The sequence below is a fragment of the Phyllopteryx taeniolatus genome, chromosome 4 (genome assembly GCF_024500385.1).
Source record: "Phyllopteryx taeniolatus isolate TA_2022b chromosome 4, UOR_Ptae_1.2, whole genome shotgun sequence".
In the NCBI taxonomy this organism is placed as follows: Eukaryota; Metazoa; Chordata; class Actinopteri; order Syngnathiformes; family Syngnathidae; genus Phyllopteryx; species Phyllopteryx taeniolatus.
Window position 1 is genome coordinate 29,615,127 of NC_084505.1, and position 20,738 is coordinate 29,635,864.

The 20,738-nt window shown below is 42.8% G+C and overlaps 1 protein-coding gene and 1 long non-coding RNA gene across 5 annotated transcripts; both read right to left on the reverse strand.

Moving 5' to 3' along the window:
* Positions 1-373: 373 nt before the first annotated feature.
* septin3 (septin 3) lies at positions 374-14,441 on the reverse strand. 4 transcript variants are annotated; one of them, XM_061771464.1, is made up of 13 exons: positions 14,195-14,441; positions 12,210-12,391; positions 9,723-10,003; positions 8,773-9,300; positions 6,134-6,490; positions 5,243-5,371; positions 4,215-4,296; positions 3,891-4,028; positions 3,525-3,642; positions 2,916-3,011; positions 2,730-2,826; positions 2,580-2,631; positions 374-1,890 (listed from the first exon to the last, which is right to left on the reverse strand). In XM_061771464.1, exons 1-13 carry the CDS (start codon positions 14,204-14,206, stop codon positions 1,770-1,772), a joined length of 2,193 nt encoding a protein of 730 aa, XP_061627448.1. In that variant the 5' UTR covers positions 14,207-14,441; the 3' UTR covers positions 374-1,769. The 4 variants fall into 4 exon arrangements, with proteins under 4 accessions (XP_061627448.1, XP_061627447.1, XP_061627449.1 ...); XM_061771463.1 differs by lacking the exon at positions 14,195-14,441 and adding an exon at positions 11,259-11,522 and having other exon boundaries at positions 12,210-12,365; XM_061771465.1 differs by lacking the exons at positions 8,773-9,300; positions 9,723-10,003; positions 12,210-12,391; positions 14,195-14,441 and adding an exon at positions 7,368-7,516.
* Positions 14,442-14,626: 185 nt separating this feature from the next.
* Positions 14,627-20,517, reverse strand: LOC133477099 (uncharacterized). Its single transcript, XR_009788237.1, has 5 exons — positions 20,359-20,517; positions 20,236-20,264; positions 19,302-19,341; positions 16,794-16,896; positions 14,627-14,664 (listed from the first exon to the last, which is right to left on the reverse strand). It is a non-coding gene; the product is annotated as an uncharacterized LOC133477099 (long non-coding RNA).
* Between the last annotated feature and the right edge of the window lie 221 nt (positions 20,518-20,738).

The following is a 20,738-nucleotide window of genomic DNA, read 5'->3' on the forward strand; positions in this document are numbered from 1 at the left end:
GCGATTAATCGATTATCAAAATGGTTGCCGACTAATTTGATAATCGATTAGTTGTCAATGAATCGATGAATTGTTTTACCTCTAATCTGATCCTTTTTATCAGTGACGCACGCAAATGGTCATCCAAGAAATAATCTAATCAGTTTCCTTGAAGGAAATACAGTAGCTAATCCTCTAAACTTCAAGCTTGCAAATGTTTTGCGATGCAATCCACTGGCACGTAACCAGCACGGAAATCCCATCATGCTCTTTGTGCGCTTGTCCTCATGAGGGTCACGGTTGAGCTGGGGCACCCACGATGGCAAGATTGCATAAAGACAAACGATTCAGCTAGGCTGTAAAGTTTCAATGAAAACACATTCGAATGAAAATATTTCCATGGGAATGTACATTTATTCAATAAATTCCAATAAATAAGACAAATAAAAAATAAGATGCAATAGTGTTGTCAATTATATCTCAATGTTTCACAGAAAACCTTAAGAAATTATGCATAATGGAAAATCAAAAGGATGAGCAATCTGTCTATCGCGGGCTGCCAGGTTAATTGCAGAAAGCAGTGCTTTATTCCAGTTAGTGTATTTACCAAACTATAACATGCTCAGAAATGGTTGATGGAACAGTGCAGCGATTGGCTTTAGGCGCGCAGACATTTAGGATTCAAGCATGCACAAGTAAACAGACTAGAAAAAGAATTCATTTCACACTATTTCTTTACATTTTTCCCGACTCCACTAAAATCCACAAACAACTACGTCTCAAATCAAAACAACACAAATGCTCACGTATCAAACAATGATTCATCTCTCTCAAAAAGAACCTGATTGGTTTAATTGGCTGTAGTTTTGGCATATTTGTGCACTACAGCAAAAATAAATAAAAATATTATAACAAAAATTAAAAAAAAGTCCAGTGCAGAACACTTTCGTCCCGACTGAGTAAACACTGAACATGTACATTGTTGGAATCTTGTAAAACTCATGTGACGTATAACTCAGGATAGCTCAATCAGGATTAATTGTGACCTTATCGACATATTTTGAAACAATGACCATCGGCAAAAACGGCTACAACAAATCTTATTGGAAACATCAGAGCTATGGAAGAGTGCTGCCACTAAGTGGTCGAGAGGAGTATGGCAATTGGATGACATCACTATCGGCCTTTTCTCAGGTTTGAAACTCAATGACGAGCCTGACACATCCTGTCTCAGTTGGATACCAGTTAAATGTTATGTTATGTCATGTTAAGCATGCTGTTTTAAATGCATTAATTATGTAATCCTGCCAAACGTTTGAGCTCTTCCTGTTGACTTGTTTGTGTATATTTTAAATATATTAAACTGCACAGTTGTGCAAATTGTTTTCAAGTAAAATAATCCTCATGATAAATGTGATGGAATGCCTATGCGAGGCAGAAATGATTAAAGTAATTCAGAGATCCTATACGTCCATCAGTCACAAAACCTACAGTACGTACTAAACCAAGTATAATGACAGACATTTTCTCTGAGACACCTCCAACCAACCAGCACTGTCAAGGCATTGGCAGTCTTTTGTATTATGGCACCAAACTCTGGGCGGCACACCCAAATATTTACTTACTTTGACAAGCAAGGGTTTTTTTTTTGTTTTTTTTTAAATCACATTAAATGACACCGATTTGTACACATTTAAGTGTGTTTCAATCATGCCGCGATGCCAGTCATGATCATATAATGTCGGGCACATCTGTCAGCCTCACTGAACTTGCAGGACAAGACGGACTGCTTACAGGTTGCTTTCCTGGGCGTCAACTGGGTGCAGGCCTCCGTTCTCGTGGAGTCTCTTGGCACGGTACGTTTCATAGTGAATGCTATGAGTCACCTCCTTCAGATCCTGTAAGTGAGATCTGCGAAAACACAGGTGAGTTTGAGTTCAAACAAAGTGCAGTAAAGTCAGCTCAACCTTACAAATGTAGCGTATTCAATCATATAGTGGCCGGGGTGCACTTGATTTAATCAACTGCAGAGGGAGGAGGCATAGAGTGGTTTTAGAGCACAGCGCTGTAATGTCATTTAAAAGCTCCAAATGCCATTGTCAAATGAAGTGGTAGTGTTGCAGTAGAGCCTTTTTGACAATATCTCAGTTTGTGACGCCAGCAAAGATAACGGAGCGAAGGAACATTTAAGGTGAGCGTTCATAAGAACATTTCAGCTCGAACGTTGGATGGCGTTATTAGCAAGCGTGCGCGGAGTGACCGGAAGTGAACTGTAGCCGAAAGCACCTCTCTCGTGTGACTGCGCACTTGAATGAACTCACGCACACGCTCGCTATTCAGGTGCCCCTACCGGCCTTGCTACAACTGAACGGAATATTAACGACTGTCGCCTCTTCGATGCGTCGTTTTTGCCTCCCAGAAGCGTGAGAACATTCGCGGTTGGGGCCTGCCTCCAACTTTGGGGGAGAAATAGTTCCCACAACAACACTCGTGCTACAGCTGTCCCAACTACTGTAGTCGTGTCCAAGAACTGATGAGGGGCAACATGCAAAAGTTGCGATGAATTCAATGCTTTGAGAATACAAATCAAGATATTTTACCTGATGATGAAGTCTCTCAGCTGGGCAAACTCGCAGTGATTCATATTTTCAACTGCGAGAAAAGCAAACAAAAACAGAATCCAATGCCCTCAGCCGTCAAAAACGTTCTCTGTGGCCCAGGCTGTAAAAGTGACAAGAAATAGCGCTCACCTTCTACAACTCCCCATGCGGTTTTCCTCCCCAAAACCCGCTTGCCGTTCACTTGATATTCTTTGTCGCTGCCCACCACAGCGAAGGGCATCGCCTCCTGTGGACGCCAGACAATTCCACGAGATTGACTGGAGCGCCGCCGAGAGATGTGTGGCCGCTGTTGTGCGGAAAAGCCAAATCACTTACTCTGATCTTGTCGTTGTCGCTCTTGTCCTCCATGTCCTCGTCAAACTCTTTCTGCGGGTAAAACTCAATGCCGTTCATCTCCAGCTCCTTCTTCACCTGCATCACAAAGCGCGGACAACGCAACATTAAGGAGCCCCGCATTTGGCTTTAACTTTCAGCGCAACCGCTAAGCAAGTATTTTTGACTTACTTCTTGCAACTGTGGGCGGCAATTCGTTGCACTAAAAGTAACAAAGTTGCTTGAAAGTGCGGGCATCCTAACTTAGACGAGCGCAACGTGAATGGAGCGTGAATGCCGCCAACGTTGGCGTGCCCGCCTCCCCTGTGGCTCTGCGGCCTTATTTTCAAGACCCATTTACGCAAGCGAATATTGTACGCTTCCTGCATCATGTAGCACACGGACTCTTCCGAGCGACTTTCTAAAGCGCAACTTTTCTTCTTTGTTTGTCTCCCAAAGCGTTTGTTTCCCTTTTGATATCCTGCAGCAAGCTGTATGCTTGAAACTTGCATAGAATTTCACGCATTTATGACAATAAGCATCGTGAACGTAAAAGGTCACAACTCGCGCACCATACGGAAAGGTTTTTGCTTTCAACGGCGCGACGCTCACCCGCTGTTTGAACTCCTGTCTCTCTTCGGGGGTCACGGTGTCGGCCTTGGCGATCACAGGAATGATGTTGACGGAGTGACTCAAGCGCTTCATGAACTCCACGTCGAGCTGCCGCAGTCTGAAAGGAAGGATGAGAACGTAGGCTGGGAGGGGAGCCGTCACTCTCCGTGAATGCGCGAGCGCGAATCGTCCGAACGGCAGACGGAGGCGGGGGAAATGAAGTCGCCCTGTCTCATCTGTCTCATTAACCTTCACTGCTCTGAGAATTGGAGGTTCTCTCGGTCGCACTTCCACGGGACGCGCAACCGCCGACTGTAATGTGGACCAAAGGCTCGGGTCGGGGTGAGGACCATGTCAGCCACTCACGTGTGTCCGGTCGGGGAGATGAAATAGAGACAGCAGTGCACTCTGGTGTCTGGGATGCGCTTCTTTCTGGTAATATTCACCTCCTCCTTGAGGAACTTCTCGTACTGCTCATTGATGTACTTGGAAATGGGCTCCCAGCTGTGGACACAAATGAAAAAAGATGAGCACATTAAAAAGGACGACGACTATTTGTCGCCGTAGGTAAAAGAATTATTTCATGTGCGGTACTGAACAGTTGGCTGAGCTAGAATGCAGCGTTGTGACTTTAAAGTTTCAAAAAGTCAAGTGAGGCTGCACAGGAAGCGAGGAAGTACTTTCACCCACCAGTTGTCGTTGTTGATTAAGTCCCCGAATCCCGGCGTGTCGACAACAGTCAGCTTCATTTTCACGCCGCCTTCCTCGATAACTGTGCATACAAAGAATCGACAAAAATCGTTTACAAATAATAATAATAATAATTCAATCAAATAGGAAGCAGTGCACTGTAATTATTTGGGAGAGAAAAAAAAAACATTTGGTATTTTATGAATAAATGTGGGCAGCATGGCCTCACAATCGTACGGAGGTTCTGGGTGTGTGTGTGTTGGTTGTCCAAATGTGCCCTGTGATTGGCTGGCAACCAATACAGAGTCGACCCCGCCTCCGGCCCAACAAAGTCCGCTGGGATAAAGTCCTAATTAGGGCAAGCGGTACAGAAAATGGATGGCTCATTGATTGAACGTTGCCATTTAGCGCAAAAATACGTGGCCATAAAAATGGACCACCCAAGCGGCTTATCACCGATTTATCACCTCTAACTCCCTGGTGCTCTAAATCACGAAGGACGCCGCACAGTGTCGCCTCATGCCGATCCAGTGGCTTTAGAGGAATGGCGAAAAGCATTGGGGTGGTGTATAGCTTCTTTTGGCCTGCAAGCAAATGTCATGAGTGTCCGCCTCCGCGTCACCGTCTGCTCGGGGGGGGGGGTCAAGGAAAGGGATCCAGTCAAGGACAATCCAAGATGGCTGATGACTATGAACCATTTGTTACATTGAAGCTTTAGTCATAAATAGGTCAAGCTTTTCATCACCGATGGAGATGCTTGACGCTAAACACCTGATATGGATATTTTACATGGCGGGATGGTGAATTCACGTTACTAGTCATCGTATTTGTTTGTTTGAAGGTCCGCGGCTATGAATTCAAATGTTCAAACAAATGTTTCAATATGGATCCTCCCAGTTCCCCAGATGGGATACATTGATGAAAGGCTGCCATATTAAGAACCTGCATGAGCATGAGTTGGCAAACATATTCTTGCGTCGCTAAAAAAAAAAAAGAAATGCCGAGTGTGTGTCGCTGCATGCACTCACCGTGAGACACTGATTTAATTTCCACAGTTTTGGGGATCTTGTCGTCACGGGACCAGCCGGCACTCCTCCTGCTCACCTGGGACTTAAACAAGGTGTTGACCAGAGTCGACTTCCCCAGACCGCTGTGACCTGAGCGCACACCAAATGGGGAAAAGAAGACCTGAAACAAACGACGTTGGTCCTACCTCGCAGTGCGCGAGTGCAGTGCAGCGAAACCTTTACACCCGTTCGGACATTTAGTGACTACTACAAAACCATTATTACAGTGTGGGGGGAAAAGTTTGGAATTTCTTAAATATATTGGTCAGCACATCTAGTCTGATCTTCTAAATAATAGAATAAACAAACAGAGTCTGCTTAAATTAATCTGCTCAAGGGTCACACGTAACATTTTGACGGATGGGGTGAGAGAAAAAAACATTTTAAAAAAATAATAAAAAATAGCTCATTTTAATAATAAAATAATGAAAATCCATGTTTTTATTTGTAACTAAATAAAAACCAACCAATTATTTGTATTATTTAAATGAATAATTATTCATAAATCTTTTTTTTTTTTTACTTTGAATTTTGTTATTTACAAATAATAAATTTGACTTATTTGGTTAAATAGTGTAAATGGATCAAAAATACACGAAAATGAAGAAATCCATTTTAACGAACCAATTTTAAGAAGAATACGGCTAAATGAAGTCATCAAATATTCCACGACTCTCGATAATAAATCCTCAGTGAGGCGGAATAAAGGGCAGAGCGTTCCGTACGTGGCTCGCGGGCCCCAGCTTGCCCACCCTTGCGTGGGCTCCTCACTCGGCCGAAGTCTCGCAAACGTTGATGAGATTTCACGAGAGTCGGCACTTGACACACACACACACACACACACACACTCACCGACGACCATGATGTTGAAGTCAAAGCCCGTCTTCATCGTCTTCTTCCTCATCTGCTCGATGATGGCGTCGATGCCGATGTACCCCAGCAGAGCGGACCCCCCGCCGGTGCCGTCGTGACCGTGACCCCCGGCGTGGGCCGCGCCGAGACCGAAGGCGTGAGAGCCCCCGTGGCTCGGGCCGTGACTCCCGACGGGCACCGGGATGGCGCTGTGGGGCGGCGCGGATACACCCGCTCCCCCCGCGCCTGGCCCTTGAGGCGGGAAGGGGCCGGAGGGCGAGGGAGCGCCCACGTTGGGGGGCTTGGCCGGGACGGCCGGTTTGGGTCTCACTTCTGGAGGAACTATGTCCGACATGTCTGCAGAGGAGCGAGAGATGAAAATCACATAGCCCAGAAAGTTTACTGTCGCGTGTGTACTACTACACTACTGCTACTTTTACAATGTTGGAAATGATATCGAAGATGTAATTCATCAACATTCCAATTCAATCAAATGCTGGTGAAAATGTCATTTCTTGAAAATATGCTTTTTTTTTTTTTTTTTTTTTTGCCAGTATGTCCTGCAGACTTTAGGGAAACGCTGGTTAAAAAAAAACAACAACAAAAACGCAGAAATACCATCAAAAGCGGATAATACATAATAATAGTCGTTCGACATTTAATATGGGCCCTGGTAGGAAAAAGGGAAAAGAGATGAAGTTCCTCGCCACTGTACTACACCCAGACACAGGTATAAATATTTAAATACGCAGACAAGCAAGACTGTGACACCACTTGAGGTGTGTAAATAAAAAAAAAATTAAAAATAAAAATAAAAAGTGTGTCTGGTCTGAATCAACCAGTGGTGAGTTGACAGATGGTAAATAATAATAAGATCCGAGACAAGCCAAGTCCCAGCGTGCACATTTGTTCTTTTCTCTCACAGCAACGCGATGGCGGGCCACCGCGGCCGTCACTGCACATTTCCCGCACGCGCAAGCACGCTGAAGCCCCCCCCCCCCCAGAAAATCGCGGCCTGTTTCTCTTCACAAAACACACCTTTCCGATCTGTGAGCGGCTACTGGAAAAGAAGACGTTTAGCGCCTGTGCTTCTTCCGGTTCTTTACAACACCATCATCATCATCGGAGGGCCTCTCTCTCTCTTTTTTTTTGTCTCAGGACAAAACCAGACGGCTCGCGGCTAATAGTCGCCACATGCCGGTTGGCGAACGCTAACAGCTGCTTCGCAACTAACCTGAGACGCGACGACGCCGCAAATTTCAACAATCCGACGCGGCGGTGGTGAGATGAGCAGATTGTTGAGGGTGCCTCTCCTCTCCTTCCCAGCCCCAACACCCCTCCCCTCTTTTCTTTTTCCTCCGTTACCAAGGCGACACGAGAGGAAAGAGGGCGTGGGAAGATGCGGTGCGCAGGCGCAATACAACCACGCCTCCAAGGCACGAGGAGATCGCTCAAAATGGAATTTTCGATTAACCTAATTTGCATGTTTGGGAACTGGAGACCAACCTGCAATCACTCTATAATATGATACTTTATTATTATTATTATTATTTTAAAAAGCATCCAGTTATGACATAATTAAATAGAATGTAAAAGAATAACACCGTTTTTGTCACTTTCTCCATTGTGCTGCTCATTCTGGTGTATGCGCCTTGGCCACCTGGGGGCGGTATAAGACCATCATACAAATATACTGTACTCATCTCTGAGATTGTCAGTGCGCCAGGATTATTAATCATTCTTCGCAGAGAATAAAGAACATGTGACTTGTGAGTATTGTTATTATCCGTCTACAAGCGTTGCTGCAAAGTTTGTGTTTGGACATTCGGTAGTTAAAGGGGAAGAACACCGCCGCATGGATGCTAACTGTTAGCCCGTGTGCCTATAGTGTTTCCTATTGTATGCTAGTGGACGCTAATGTTTCAAATACATAACATGTACTGTACTTATCTTCGTTTTATGTTTAGTCGTGACATAACCTTTAGCTGAAAAAAACAAGAAGCTTGAATATATTTTTTCTTCATGCATTATATATATTTTTTAGATATTTACTAATTCTATCTATCAAACTGCAGCTTGTTGCGGAGTCGAGTCACCTGCCACCATACAGCACTCGTATCTCAAGTCTGTGCTCGTAAATCAGAGCAGAAAATAAATAAATCATCCGGATGACAGCTCATACCTCAAAAAACATGTTAAGTCGAGTCACTCATATCTCAAAGCACCAGTATATTATTATTCTGTCCATGCAGACTTGATTCAGGATGAGTTTAGCAATTAGCAAAACAAACTTGTTGGCTGGTTGAGAGGAAGCTCAAGTACTCCAATGAAAGAGTTTAGGTCTTTTATATGCATTTTTTTTCTTTTTACCTCCTTTACCAAGGACTATTTAAAAAATGTAGCCCACCCTATGTGGACTTGCTGCAATTGTGTACCTCACTTATCTCCTTCTCCTTCCATTCTTCCTCAGCTCTTCTCCGTCGCATATTTAGGAGCGCCACATTGAAACGCTCCGCTCACCAATGTTTTCCTTAATCAACACGTCTGCTCGTCTACTGATAAGCAGCGACGTTTGAGTCTGATCACGCCCGCCCCCCCAGTGACGAACTGCAGTCCTCTCTCCACCGCTCCGTACTCACCCTCATACACCGAATCTGTGTAAGAAATGCTGACGTAATAGGGATCCTCTAGTCCCCCCCCTGGAAGACTGGTCTTCTTTGAGCATTCGGCTGCAGACGGCCCGTCAAAGAGCTCCGCGTCAAGGCTTAAGGGATGTTCTCGCACTTTGGCGGTAGCTCCATGACAGCGGGATCCTTTTAGAGACGCACTCACTTCATTGACATTTGGAGGTGCGATTCCAATGTGTGGAGCAGGAGATGCTTGCACAGGATGCACTAGACACGTCTTAAATTGCGTTCCCATGTGCGTCCGCCAGGGAGCTTGCATTGTTTGAGTCTTGCCTCTTGATTGACAGCTGCGGTCCTGCTCAACCTCCAAATCATTGACTGTTGTGTTGGATAATGTCCACTGGGTATCTTCTTTGGAATGTCTTCCGAGCTGATCTTCCCAGCTGGCCGCAGACTTTGCAGGAGTCATCCATCCAGCTGCTTGGCTCTCCGGGTGCATTTTCTCATACCCACGCTCAGGATAACACTGCAAAAACTGGGCTTAAAAAAAAAATAAAAAAGTAATCAAATGAGGAATATATTAATTTAAGCGAGAATATCTGCTGAGCAAAGATGATGCCTTAAAAGTAGTGGCTTTACACTACATTCACCTAAAGAATTACAATATTGCTTATTTTAAATCATAATAAAATCTCAACAAGTTATAATGCCATGTTTAATACTTTTTAGGGGGTTAGTGGTGGGGGTCTCAATACGGTGAAATGCTCCTGCAGCAAAACTGTCTGGTAACAAGAAATATCTTGACAAAGAACAGCATATTTGGCCTTGATTTGTGATATTTCATCTTGATCAGAGTTGATTTATTTGTATTTTTGCTGCTTGAAGCTCCCCTCTCTTTTTGTTGCATTTGTTATCTAAAATAGAAGATTTTGCTCAGCACTTGTCCTTAAGTCCTCGTTTACCTCTATTGGTAAAGTCCACCCGCGCTTTCCGATCAAGACGATCCCGCCTGGCTCGGGGCTCAGTCCGCTCTGCTAATGCAGAAGGAACGCCGGGATGTAGAGAAAAGCTCGGCTTCAGTTGGAGACGGTCAGACGGGGAGGCGTTCGTCTTTGGAGAAAAGATGCCGGAGGGCTTCGGGGGACGGTTGAAAGTTATTTCTCCGTCGTTCCTCTGCAGGTGCTGACCGTGTTCGCTCCAAGAAGGACACGCGCGTGAACAAGCTGGTCCAATGCACGTGGAGCTGCAGAGAGGGGGTGGAAATGTTGAAGTGGACATCTTATGGGATGAGCTTTTATACTGCTCACGAGTAGTGATGCGATGATGATACCTCAAGGAGTGTATTCACACACTACACAAACTGTGTCGGCACTGTACTGACACTGTGTTGCTCACTCGATAGTGACCCCTGCAGTAGATCTAAAATCATTGCAGGTAAACAAAACGAAAAGAAGATGGAAAAGCTTACATCCTGCAAACCCAACATCAGCCTGTGGAATAATATCGAATCGCTTTTCCTTTACTTAAAATATGATCTCATCATTGCATAATTTCATTTACTCCATTTGTTTGCTGAGTTGTTCGCTTCACTTAACAATGAAATCAAAAGTGAATTTGTCTGGAAACAATTCAAACCTCTTGCCAGAGAAGCGTACAAACATGTTTCATTCAAAAACTAACAGTAAACAATACCCAAAGGAGAAAATGATTTACCTGATTTGGCATCAAAAGATCAAAATGATTCCAGGCTGGGGAAAAGTTCTTGGAACGAACCATGAAGTCAGTGGAACAAGTTGAGGGCAAGCAAAAATCCCAAAAGATAGCTGGGAGAGGCTCCAGCACGCCCGTGACCCACGTGAGGGTAAGCGGCAAAGAAAATGGATGGATGGATCAATACCAGGCACGTGCACACATTGACCCCAAGTGGTGCTCAAGCACCTGCCTTTTTTTTTTTTGCTGTGGATGAAAAATAAGTGCCCTTTTTGCTGCAGCCCATTTTTCTTCATTCACCATTATTAAAAAAAATAAATTGTCATCAATTGTACCCAAAGCACTTCGATATCTGACGGGCTTTTGTTTAAGTCCAGAATTATTCATATGGTTTGATATATATTTTGTACCGTGCTTTTGACTAATATCTTTGAACAATGAGATCCCTCTAATACTGTGGAAGCTCTCAGCGGTGTTGTCAGATGTGACTACAAAAATGTCAGGAAAAGTCAACTGGAACAGCTGCGATTGATTTGGGGTTTGGCTTACTTCTGAAAATGTGTCCGCGAGCAAGTCGTTGTGCACTTTACTCAACAGTGGGGCTTTTTTTTTTTTTTTTTTACAAAATAAACGCCCCCCGGCGGACCCCTTACACCAAGTTTTGCCGTCAATGACATGATCAGCAGGACTGGGTGAAGATCCAGAGCCGCTTTCCAACATCAGCCGTAGTTGGTGAGATGTCCATGTGCCACACGATGACCCAGAATACAAGCTCCATTGTTGCTTACCTGTCAGCGCCTGACTGCCTCTTTTGATTTCTTTCGTGGGTGACACCCTCGCGTCTAAACGAAGGGATGTCAAAGCCTTTCCCTTTGACGGGAGCAGACAAAGGAGCGGATGGAGGATGGGGAGGAAGAGGAAGATGAGGATGATCTTTGGCTTGTTTGGCGCACGGCGACAGCCGAGGGATTAAAGGTGACAGACGGTCAAATACGCTCATTCTTTCTTCGCCTGCTGCTTCTTATGTTGTGGAAATGAGATGAGAGTGCAACCTGGTGAAGAATGAAGTAAAAGAAACATTTGTTGGAGGCTGACAATTCCTTCCGGAGAAGAGGCAATCGAACAAAACACGATTTAGGTGCACAAATACAAACCCATCCATCCATTTATTTTCTATAGCGCAAATCCTGTGCAGGATCTAGAGCAGTGGTGCCCAATCAGTCATTAACACTCAACTCAAATAAATTTTACTTTGATAGATAGCGTTTTACAAGCAACTGTAGCTGAAACAAAGCTGAACAAAAACACACATCAAACATAAAACTATTTAACATCATTTAGAAACAATAACCAAGTTTAAACAATAAAGTAAAGGGGAAAATAAAACACTAAAAATAAGGGCAGACTCTTATGCCGTGCATAATTATGCATTATTCGTGTTTTACGTGATGTTTATTTGTAAAAGTTACCGTCTATTGAGCGTTGTTAAATCACTACTTCTGCTCCTGGAAGTGGCGTGCTTTGTCTTCCAAAATAAGAGCCTCATACAGGAAGTACCACCTTAATTGTGGAAATGGTGCCAACTTAACAGCATTTTTGATAGACATCATTTGTAAGTGTCCTCAACTGATTATTGTTATTCACTCTCTCTTGCATTCCGCCCCCCCCTTAAAAAAAGAAAGAATATGTAGAGTTGAAACAATGATAATGAACAAAAATGTAATAAGTGAGTCACTAACCTGCACACGGAAGCTGCTGTCTGGTTGTTGTCAGACTTGAGTGTGTAAAGGGAGACAAACAGCAAGACTGGGAAAGACAGAGTGGGCGTCGCGGGCTGACCAGGGCCATTCTCGTGATTCCTGCACACTGAGGCCGCATTGTTGTTTAGCGCCCACACTGCATCCTCGCTCGGAGCTCTGTCCTGCTCTTGACACCAAACATACTCATCACCACTACTGTACCATACTTTCATTTGAGTGTGAGCAGAGAAGGAAGCATAGTGTAGTCAGAGTGACTCAGCCACAGTCAGTCGAAACAATGACAAAAGATCACTCTCAATATCATTTTCTGGCATCTACGCATGCACATCTGCTGCTTTTATTAGTCACACGTGGCGCTATAGTCACTACTACACAAGTGGCACGAACCATCTACATGCGTCTCAGCATCTGTTGTTGTGCCAACACTGCCAGGGAGAGGAGGGACAGCCTCCATGCATTTACAGCAGGGCAACCGTTTGGGTTCAAGAGCCACATTTGATTTTTAAAACAGACTAGTGGGCCAAGTCGTTCGTAGATGAGGTTGAAAAAAAAAACAACAACGTTATTTTAATATTTAAATATTTATAATTAATACATTTATTTATTCTTTATTTTTTTTTACCAATTATGCAATTGTTAAATACTTTTGGAATGTAAATTTGTTTGATTTACTAATATTTTACCTTATCAGTAATAAAAAAAAAAAAAAAAAAAAAAAAAAAAAAAAAAAAAAATAAATCAGAAAATATTTCATTAGGTAAATAAAAATATTACAGTACTCTTGATCGTGTAACTTTCAGGTGGGCCAGAATTGGCCCGCTGGCCATACTTTGCCCACCCCCTGGTTTACAGCATTAGCGGCCACAACATTAGGTACATCTGCCAACATGATCCAATACAAAAAAAGATAATCATACACTGTGTTGATTGGTTGTGGTTTGCAGTGGTTGTACATTTGCCCGCCATCATCTCAAGAGCCGTTTCTAATATTTGACCTTATGGAGCCGAAGGAGGTGTACAAAATATTAGCGACACCTCCCGACCTGATGCGGTGCAGTTTGACACGACAGCAACCGCCATGATGAACTTACGGGGATGTCATACATAAAGTAGAAAAACGATTGTTTTTGAGACATAGAAAAGCACAAATTTATTCAGACCCTAATTTAGAGTTAATAGATTTCATCTAATTAATGGGTCATGTTTTTGCTGAAAATGACACAAAGTGGCAAACAAAGATTGTGTACAGGTATGCACAATGAGAGTACAAATAATAAACTGAGATTGCATCTTGAATAAAAGTGTTAACAGGCTTTTGAATTATTTTGAATCTATAAGGGGGATAAACATTGAAGAAATAGATTTAAACTTTTTTTTAGGTAATGTTACAAACAATACAGGTGCATCTCAATAAATTCAAATATTGTGAAAATCTCAAATTTATTTCAATAGTTAATTAAAAAAGTTAAACAAATATATCATATAGATGCATTTAATTTTTCCGTCTTAATTTTGATGGTTATAATTTACGCTACCAAAAACCCCAAATTCACAATCTCAAGGAATTGGAAATGAAATAAACTTCCTCGGGTCCCTTGAAAGGCGTGCTCGAAGTTATTATTATTATAAAATGACTGTACATAAGAAAAAAAGATTTATTTTTAGTTAGGAAGTGGCCTTCTGAAAAATACTTTGGGTGTTTAAGTACTTTATGCATAAGTTTCACTTATGAATTGAACTTCTGGAATAAATGAACGTTTCTACAATATTCCATTTTATTGAGATGTTTCTGTATTTGAATGTGCAATGCAGAGGGAAACAGGTGTAAAAAAATAAAATAAATAATAATAATAATCTTAATTATGCGGGGTTACCGCATAATTAAGACTGAGACGATGTGTCACTTTAACAAAAGAACTACATACCGTATGGTAACACTACGATACGTGTGAAGTGGTACCCACGCGTGTAAACATTGGCACAGGTGGACAACGGCATGAAAGTTGACATCAAGCCCTCCCAGAGGCCATTATGCTCCACAAAAGATGAATGATTGATGATGATTTAAAGATGATTCCTCCTGAAAAAAAGAAAAAAAATACAATATGCTCGGGATGAGAGAAAAGTTGCTGTGATGGGATAAGGCTCTTAACAGACCATCCCTCCTCTTTCCACTGTCAAAGCCCCCCTCCGCCCTCCCATGGGATCATATGAGAGCGTCTGTGTCGTCATCTCTGCAGTTCACGTTGGCCACCAGGGGGCGATGCCGGCCGCTTTTGTTGCTCCACGTGTGCGCGTCGTGCAGCCCGGGCTCCAGGAAGTACAAGCAGGCCCCGAAGCCCGCCAGCACCAGGACGGAAACCAGCAGGTAGAGCGGCACGAACCAGTCCAAGAACAGCCACGACATCGCTGAGGGTGGGCAGCGGGCTGGTTGCTGGGGGAGAGGAGAGGAAGACGAGGGTTACACTGTTGTACGTCACTGGACATCACGTGACCACGATCCTGCTCATTCCAAAACAGTACGGGAAAATATGCTAAGCCGTGCTATGTTTTATGTATAATTGAAATGTTTTACAGTGGTGCCTTGACCACGCATGTCATTTTTTTTTTTTTTTTTTTTTTATAATGTGATTTTAACAAGGAAAATAGCACTCTATAATATTATAATTCATAAAAAAAAAAAGAGTAACAACATGATTCAATAACCTGTAAATGTATGTATGTGTATGCTTGTGCATCATGATTTAATGCTTCAAATCAATAGAGTGTGCTGCTCCTTTGGGTCTGCCTGCGTTGGCCACCAGGGGGCAGTATAATACAGTCATGCAGACTATTCTCAGTGACTAGTCAGTTTTACGCAGGGGATAAGGAATATATGCCTTTGAGTACTGTTATATTGTCTGGCTTCTTGTGTTGCTTAAACTGCCTAATAACACTGTGACTAGCTTTGCTAATCGTCAGCATCTCAATGGAGGTTTCAATTATGTATTAGCATTAAGCTAGCAGGGGCATTCTTAAGGAAAAGTCATTTCGTTGTTTTCAGTAGCCGGCATGTAACTTTCTTTGTTTTATGTTTGGTTTGACAGTGAACTTCAACTGGAAGTGCTGTTCTGATTTTGATGAATTGTTCACTAGTTGCCAAGCTGCGACTTACTTTCAAGTAAGTTGACTTCACTGCCACCATACAGCGCTCGTACAAGACGTTTGCATCACAATTTGGCCAGATGACGACTTGTACCTCAAAAAACTTAAGTCAAGTCGGATCTCTCGCATCTCAAGGCACCACTGTCCTTTAGTTGTATTTGACAGTGGCAGTTCCCTTTTTTACACTGGTGTGGCAGTTCAGAATAGAGTGAAGCGTGGCAAATTCGCAGCTCAGCATTCATGAATTAATTATAAAAAAATGTTTTCAACTTATCACAGAAAACCCCACCTAGTCACTGTTTTTGTGCTCGAGCCAAAGCAATAAAAGTATTAGTTTGGCGCAATCTGTGAGCATCTTGGTACCAAGGAACTATGTTTGAAGTGAAATGAGGAGCTTCATTTCCCCAAAAGCCTTGCTTTGTCACCATCTTGTTGCATCTTGGTGGCAGGGAACTAAGTTGAGGTGAATTGAGGCGAGTCAATTATCTTTGGGCATCTTGATACCAAGGAACTACTTTTGAAGTGAATTGAGGAGCTTCGTTTCGCCAAAAGTTGAGAGTCAATAATACAAAAGTAGTGCTTTGTCACCATGCTGTGGCATCTTGGTGGCAAGGAACTATGTTGAAGTGAGTTGATGAGTTACAAATATACAAAACTAGTGCTTTGCCGTCATCTGTGGCATCCGTAGGCCATTATAAAGCTTTTTAAGGGTGTCAAGTACTTGCCTACATATTTTGACTTGCCGCAGCAGGGCTCGGTCCTTATCTCCGTAAATAGCAGGGCAACGCTGTATCGAATTGTTAATTAAAATATTGATTGTTTGAGCTTGGAGAAAAATGAATCCACGCTGCAAACACCTTGCTTCCTCACAATCATGCTGAGGCTTAGGCTGCCAAGGCCGAGTGGTTTGACTTATTTTGTTTTATTTTACAATGGTTAACTAATCAATTCACAGCACGGCGAGCAAGTGGTTAAGCATGTCTGCCTCACAGTTCGAAGGTTCATGGTTCAAATCCTATGTGGAGTTGGCATGTTCTCCCTGTGCGTTTTCTGCGGGTACGTCCTCCCACATTCCAAAATCATGCAATTGAAGACTGAATTGTCCATAAACGTAGAGATAAAAAGAAAGGAAAAACATAAGATAGAAATAGATGGATGGAATGAATTCATTTGACATGATTTTCTAAATGGGGAAATTGCTTTTAGAATGAGCACAACCTTGAAGTCAACCATCGACACGGAACAAATTGATTTCGACTTTGGCGCTTCCACTGCATGCGTCGCCCAACATGTTTCCACAAATCTCACCTCTGTGGGAAGAAGACCTGGAACACGCATGTACTCATATCCGATGCGCCTTCCAACCCCAAATCAGTTTCCAGACCTACTTGAAACAATACTGAACACACAAGCGCTCACCTGTGCACGCAGCTGGACCAGCGCGTGAAGGTGCGCGACTCTCCAGTCGAGTCTAGTCGTCAATCGAATCCGTCCACGCGGGGCGAAACGTTACGCCGCAGCTCTCAGAGTGTCATGCAAACAGAGAGAAAGTAGAAAAAGATGACAGGTGCTCTCTGAGAGGCACGAGAGAGAGACAGATGCTGCACGCAGCTTCATCCTCCAAGCTCAAGCGCTGACGTTCGAAGGAGGGGTGCGGTTGCTATGACAACACCCCTGCTCGTGGCAGAGGAGGCGGGGGGAGTGGGAGGGAAACTTATATAACTATCATCTTTTTTGTGCACGCGTGTGCGAGTGCGTGCGCGTGTGTGGGAGGAGACGGGTGCAAGCCCTTCAGATGTCTTCGGCTTGCTGCGTAAAATCAATTTCACTCAATTTAACACCCAGGGCCATCGCACAGTTTGTGTGACACGGAGGTGGAGGACGGCGGCGCTGTCGTATCGACTTTGACTAAATGATGCTTGAGAGTAAAAGCTGATTTATTATTATTGCTCGCAAGTAAAAGACAAAAGCTCAGCATAAAGAAGTTTGGAGGCTATTTTTAGCCCAAGGAGGGGATTCATAAAAAGCAGCCGGATGACGCGAAGGTCATAATGATGACATTTACAAGCAGGAAATGATGATGTGACACTTTAAGAAAGGTTTGCTTCCTCCATCATCTTAATCATGAGGCAGTTGGTTTTTTTGCCCCCAATTACTAATTCAGGTTAATGCTGATTTGATTTTTTATTTTTAGTTTGATGTCCACTTTTAAAAACGCCAGCTTTACAGATGCCGCGCCCGTTCCACAGGTGGGGCGTGTTGTCGTAAAGACACATGGTCATTACAGCTGCCCATTCTTACTTTTCCTGGCTGTTTACAAATTGAAAATGATAAAGATGAGGTGACATTTTAAGGGTATGTGGACAACAACACAAATTTTACTTTTCAGAATTTAAGGAGCAGTAAACAATCGAGGAAATGACATCCATCTTCAATTATACTGTCCTGGGTAAACAGATCCCACATATACATATAGAAACTCTTTCTTCACTAAACTGGCACATCAAAAGGTATAAAGGTCGAGTCTGCATTTGTTCACCGGGCCGTTTCACACGGAACTCACCTAAGCGGGACACTATTCTTGAGTTTTTTGTCATTCCGATTCAAGATCTCTGGTCAACTGTTTACATGTGACGTGACTTTTGGATCAGTTTGACAAAAGCAATAATCAACCCCTGTGAAACCAAACGTAATTCCATTCCCATTTTTTTCAATTTAGGTGTTTTTAATGGAGCGTTTTCTTTCGGTTTGGACTTCTAACCCGATTCTAGTTGGAATACAAGGCTCCATATCAACCAGGCCACTGCCGTGTCATACTGCACGATCACACAGCCATTGCGGCTTGGCGCATTCAGATGATTACATCCCCATCACGTCTGGGGCCGCGACAATTGCTGGCACAAATGGGTGTGAGCGGCAAGTCTCGGGTGTTAAGTTTTGGGGGTCGACTTCAACCCCCTAAATCTAGGAAAGCAAGCAGGCTGGCCAGTGTGAAAAGCTGCCATTGATTAACTTATTATATCATTCATAACTTATTTAGAGTCTTCAAACATGTACCTGGAGAAAACATGCAAACTCCCCAAAGAAAGGCCTGCGCTACAGATTCAAACCCAGGACCTCTTGACTGTGAGGCAGACCTGCTGACTTAATTTGTTGTCTTTTAAAAAAAAATTTTTTTTAGTTCCATTTAATTGTAATGTTCTCAATTCCTGTTCCCATGAATAACGCTTCATGGATGCAGCTCAACTCCTCCATAGCTGATGTCATGTTGTCTTGAGACCAAAGCCAAAGAAAAAGTCTGGAAAATCTTTGAATTATGAATTATGCTGCCCCTCCCTCTTGAAGGCATTTGCAGCCACTCAATCTAACCAGTTTCATAGTACTGTACATCTGTAACAGTGGGTACATATTCGAACATAACAGGAGTGCTTTTTGCTCTAGTTTGAAAACATTGTACAGTACAATCAATTGAAAATAGGACACACCAGTGACAGCTTTTTGTTCTGCGCTAATCCTCCAACTGAGAGAGGCTGTACCAATTAATTGTTCTGGCAAAGGCAGCTCGTCTTTGGGACATAAAACAGGAGCAGACCTCCACAGTGTACTCCACTCACATTTGTGTCACAAAAGCCTGGGGGAATTGAGGAGATCATGTGATGTCCATTTGTTTCCGCTGACATATTATATTAGAGAATATGGAAATATACTGGATGCTATGTTTGAGTGCAATGCACATCCACATCCACGCTTGGATGCCATTAGCTAGTGTAACTAATGAAGTGCCCAGCGTAGTCTAATAAAACAACTAGAGTATAGAGAGGCTCGTGTGATTGATGGTGTCTACAGCCTCCAAAGTGTTGTGGCTGACAACAAAAAGGGGCCCAAATGTTACGCTTCATTTTTAAAAAGGGATGAACGGCAACTCACAGAATGAAGCCGCCGGTCTCTGAGGAGGGGAAAACAAATCCTGCCAAAAGAGAAGCACAGCCAGCACACGAGGGCAAAGAGAGCTAAGATTATTTCCTGTGAGAGGACGAGGGGAGATCAAAACAAATTCACCAGATTTTGCCTTTTACGAGCCCCTCGATCAAGAGCGGCGTTAAACTCGAAGCCATCGACGGAAACCAAAAGACGCTTCTGAACCGAACAATGACACATCAGTGTGTCTGATTTTATTTTATTTTTACTACTTCAGCACCCTGCAATTTAGCCCAAAGTGTCCAACATAATAGGATGATTGTCTCCGCCAAACAGCTTCTTTTTATTTCACTGCACATTGCACTTCTCAAATGCAAATATTCATATTTATTACAAGTTCATCAAATAAACAAATTCACCAACCACTCCATCACTCATAAATGCAATACATCCATCATATGCATCTATTTGCATAAATACAAATGTTTATCCAGAGTCTAGCTTTTACTGTAAATCAAATCTGGCAGTTAACTATATATAAATAAAAACAAACCTTAAAAATAAAGTGACACTCACACAAACAGAGTACCTGTAAGAATATTAATTCATTCAAAAGTTTCTTTTACTCAAATAAGCTCAAATTGGAGAATTAGGTTAATGTACATACAGATCTAAAATGTGATCCGTTTAACCATCTTGGGGCACATAGCTTTTAAAATCAATAGTGTTGATGCTTTAATTTGAAAAAATTATATATATATATATATATATATATATAATAATAATAATTACAGACTTTTTGAAGATGATCAGAGAATGTGCCGAACGATCACAAATTTGACCAGAAGTTACTTTCACCATCTTAGGGCATATAGCTTTTAAATTCTTAAGCTTTGACACAAATTCCAATTTCTATTTGGATGAACTCTGAGGGTAAACTTACCTGAAGCATTTGGTGTCCAATCAATTAAACTGATTATTGCAGAATTAAAAGGAAAGTTCAGAGCGGTTGAGAATTACAACCAGCAGGATCCTGTCGCTGACATTTAAAGTGCTTCTTTTTCACCTGAAGCATGCAGCGAAGAGTCACGTTTAAACATGACATTCTTGCACTTCGTAGTGATTAACGAGAGAAACGCTGCTATTAGGAGAGGAGCTCTACATCATGCTTTGTTTTCTAATTGATTGCAGCTGTAATGACCTCCCTAGTGGCTTACTACTGTCTGATTGGATGTGATGAGAACCTTGTGTTCCCTGAACACCTGAGGAGGCTGTGAAAAAGCAGTGTGTGCACAAATCGGGCGGACTGGTTGTATGTCATCAGTGTGCTGCGTGTGCAGTTTTTTGTCTCACCCAGGCTGTGACTCACGATGGAGACTCGGGTCCACCAGAGACCTGTTATGGGAGGTAATCTAGCAAACACATCGATTGTGAGACAAAGTATGA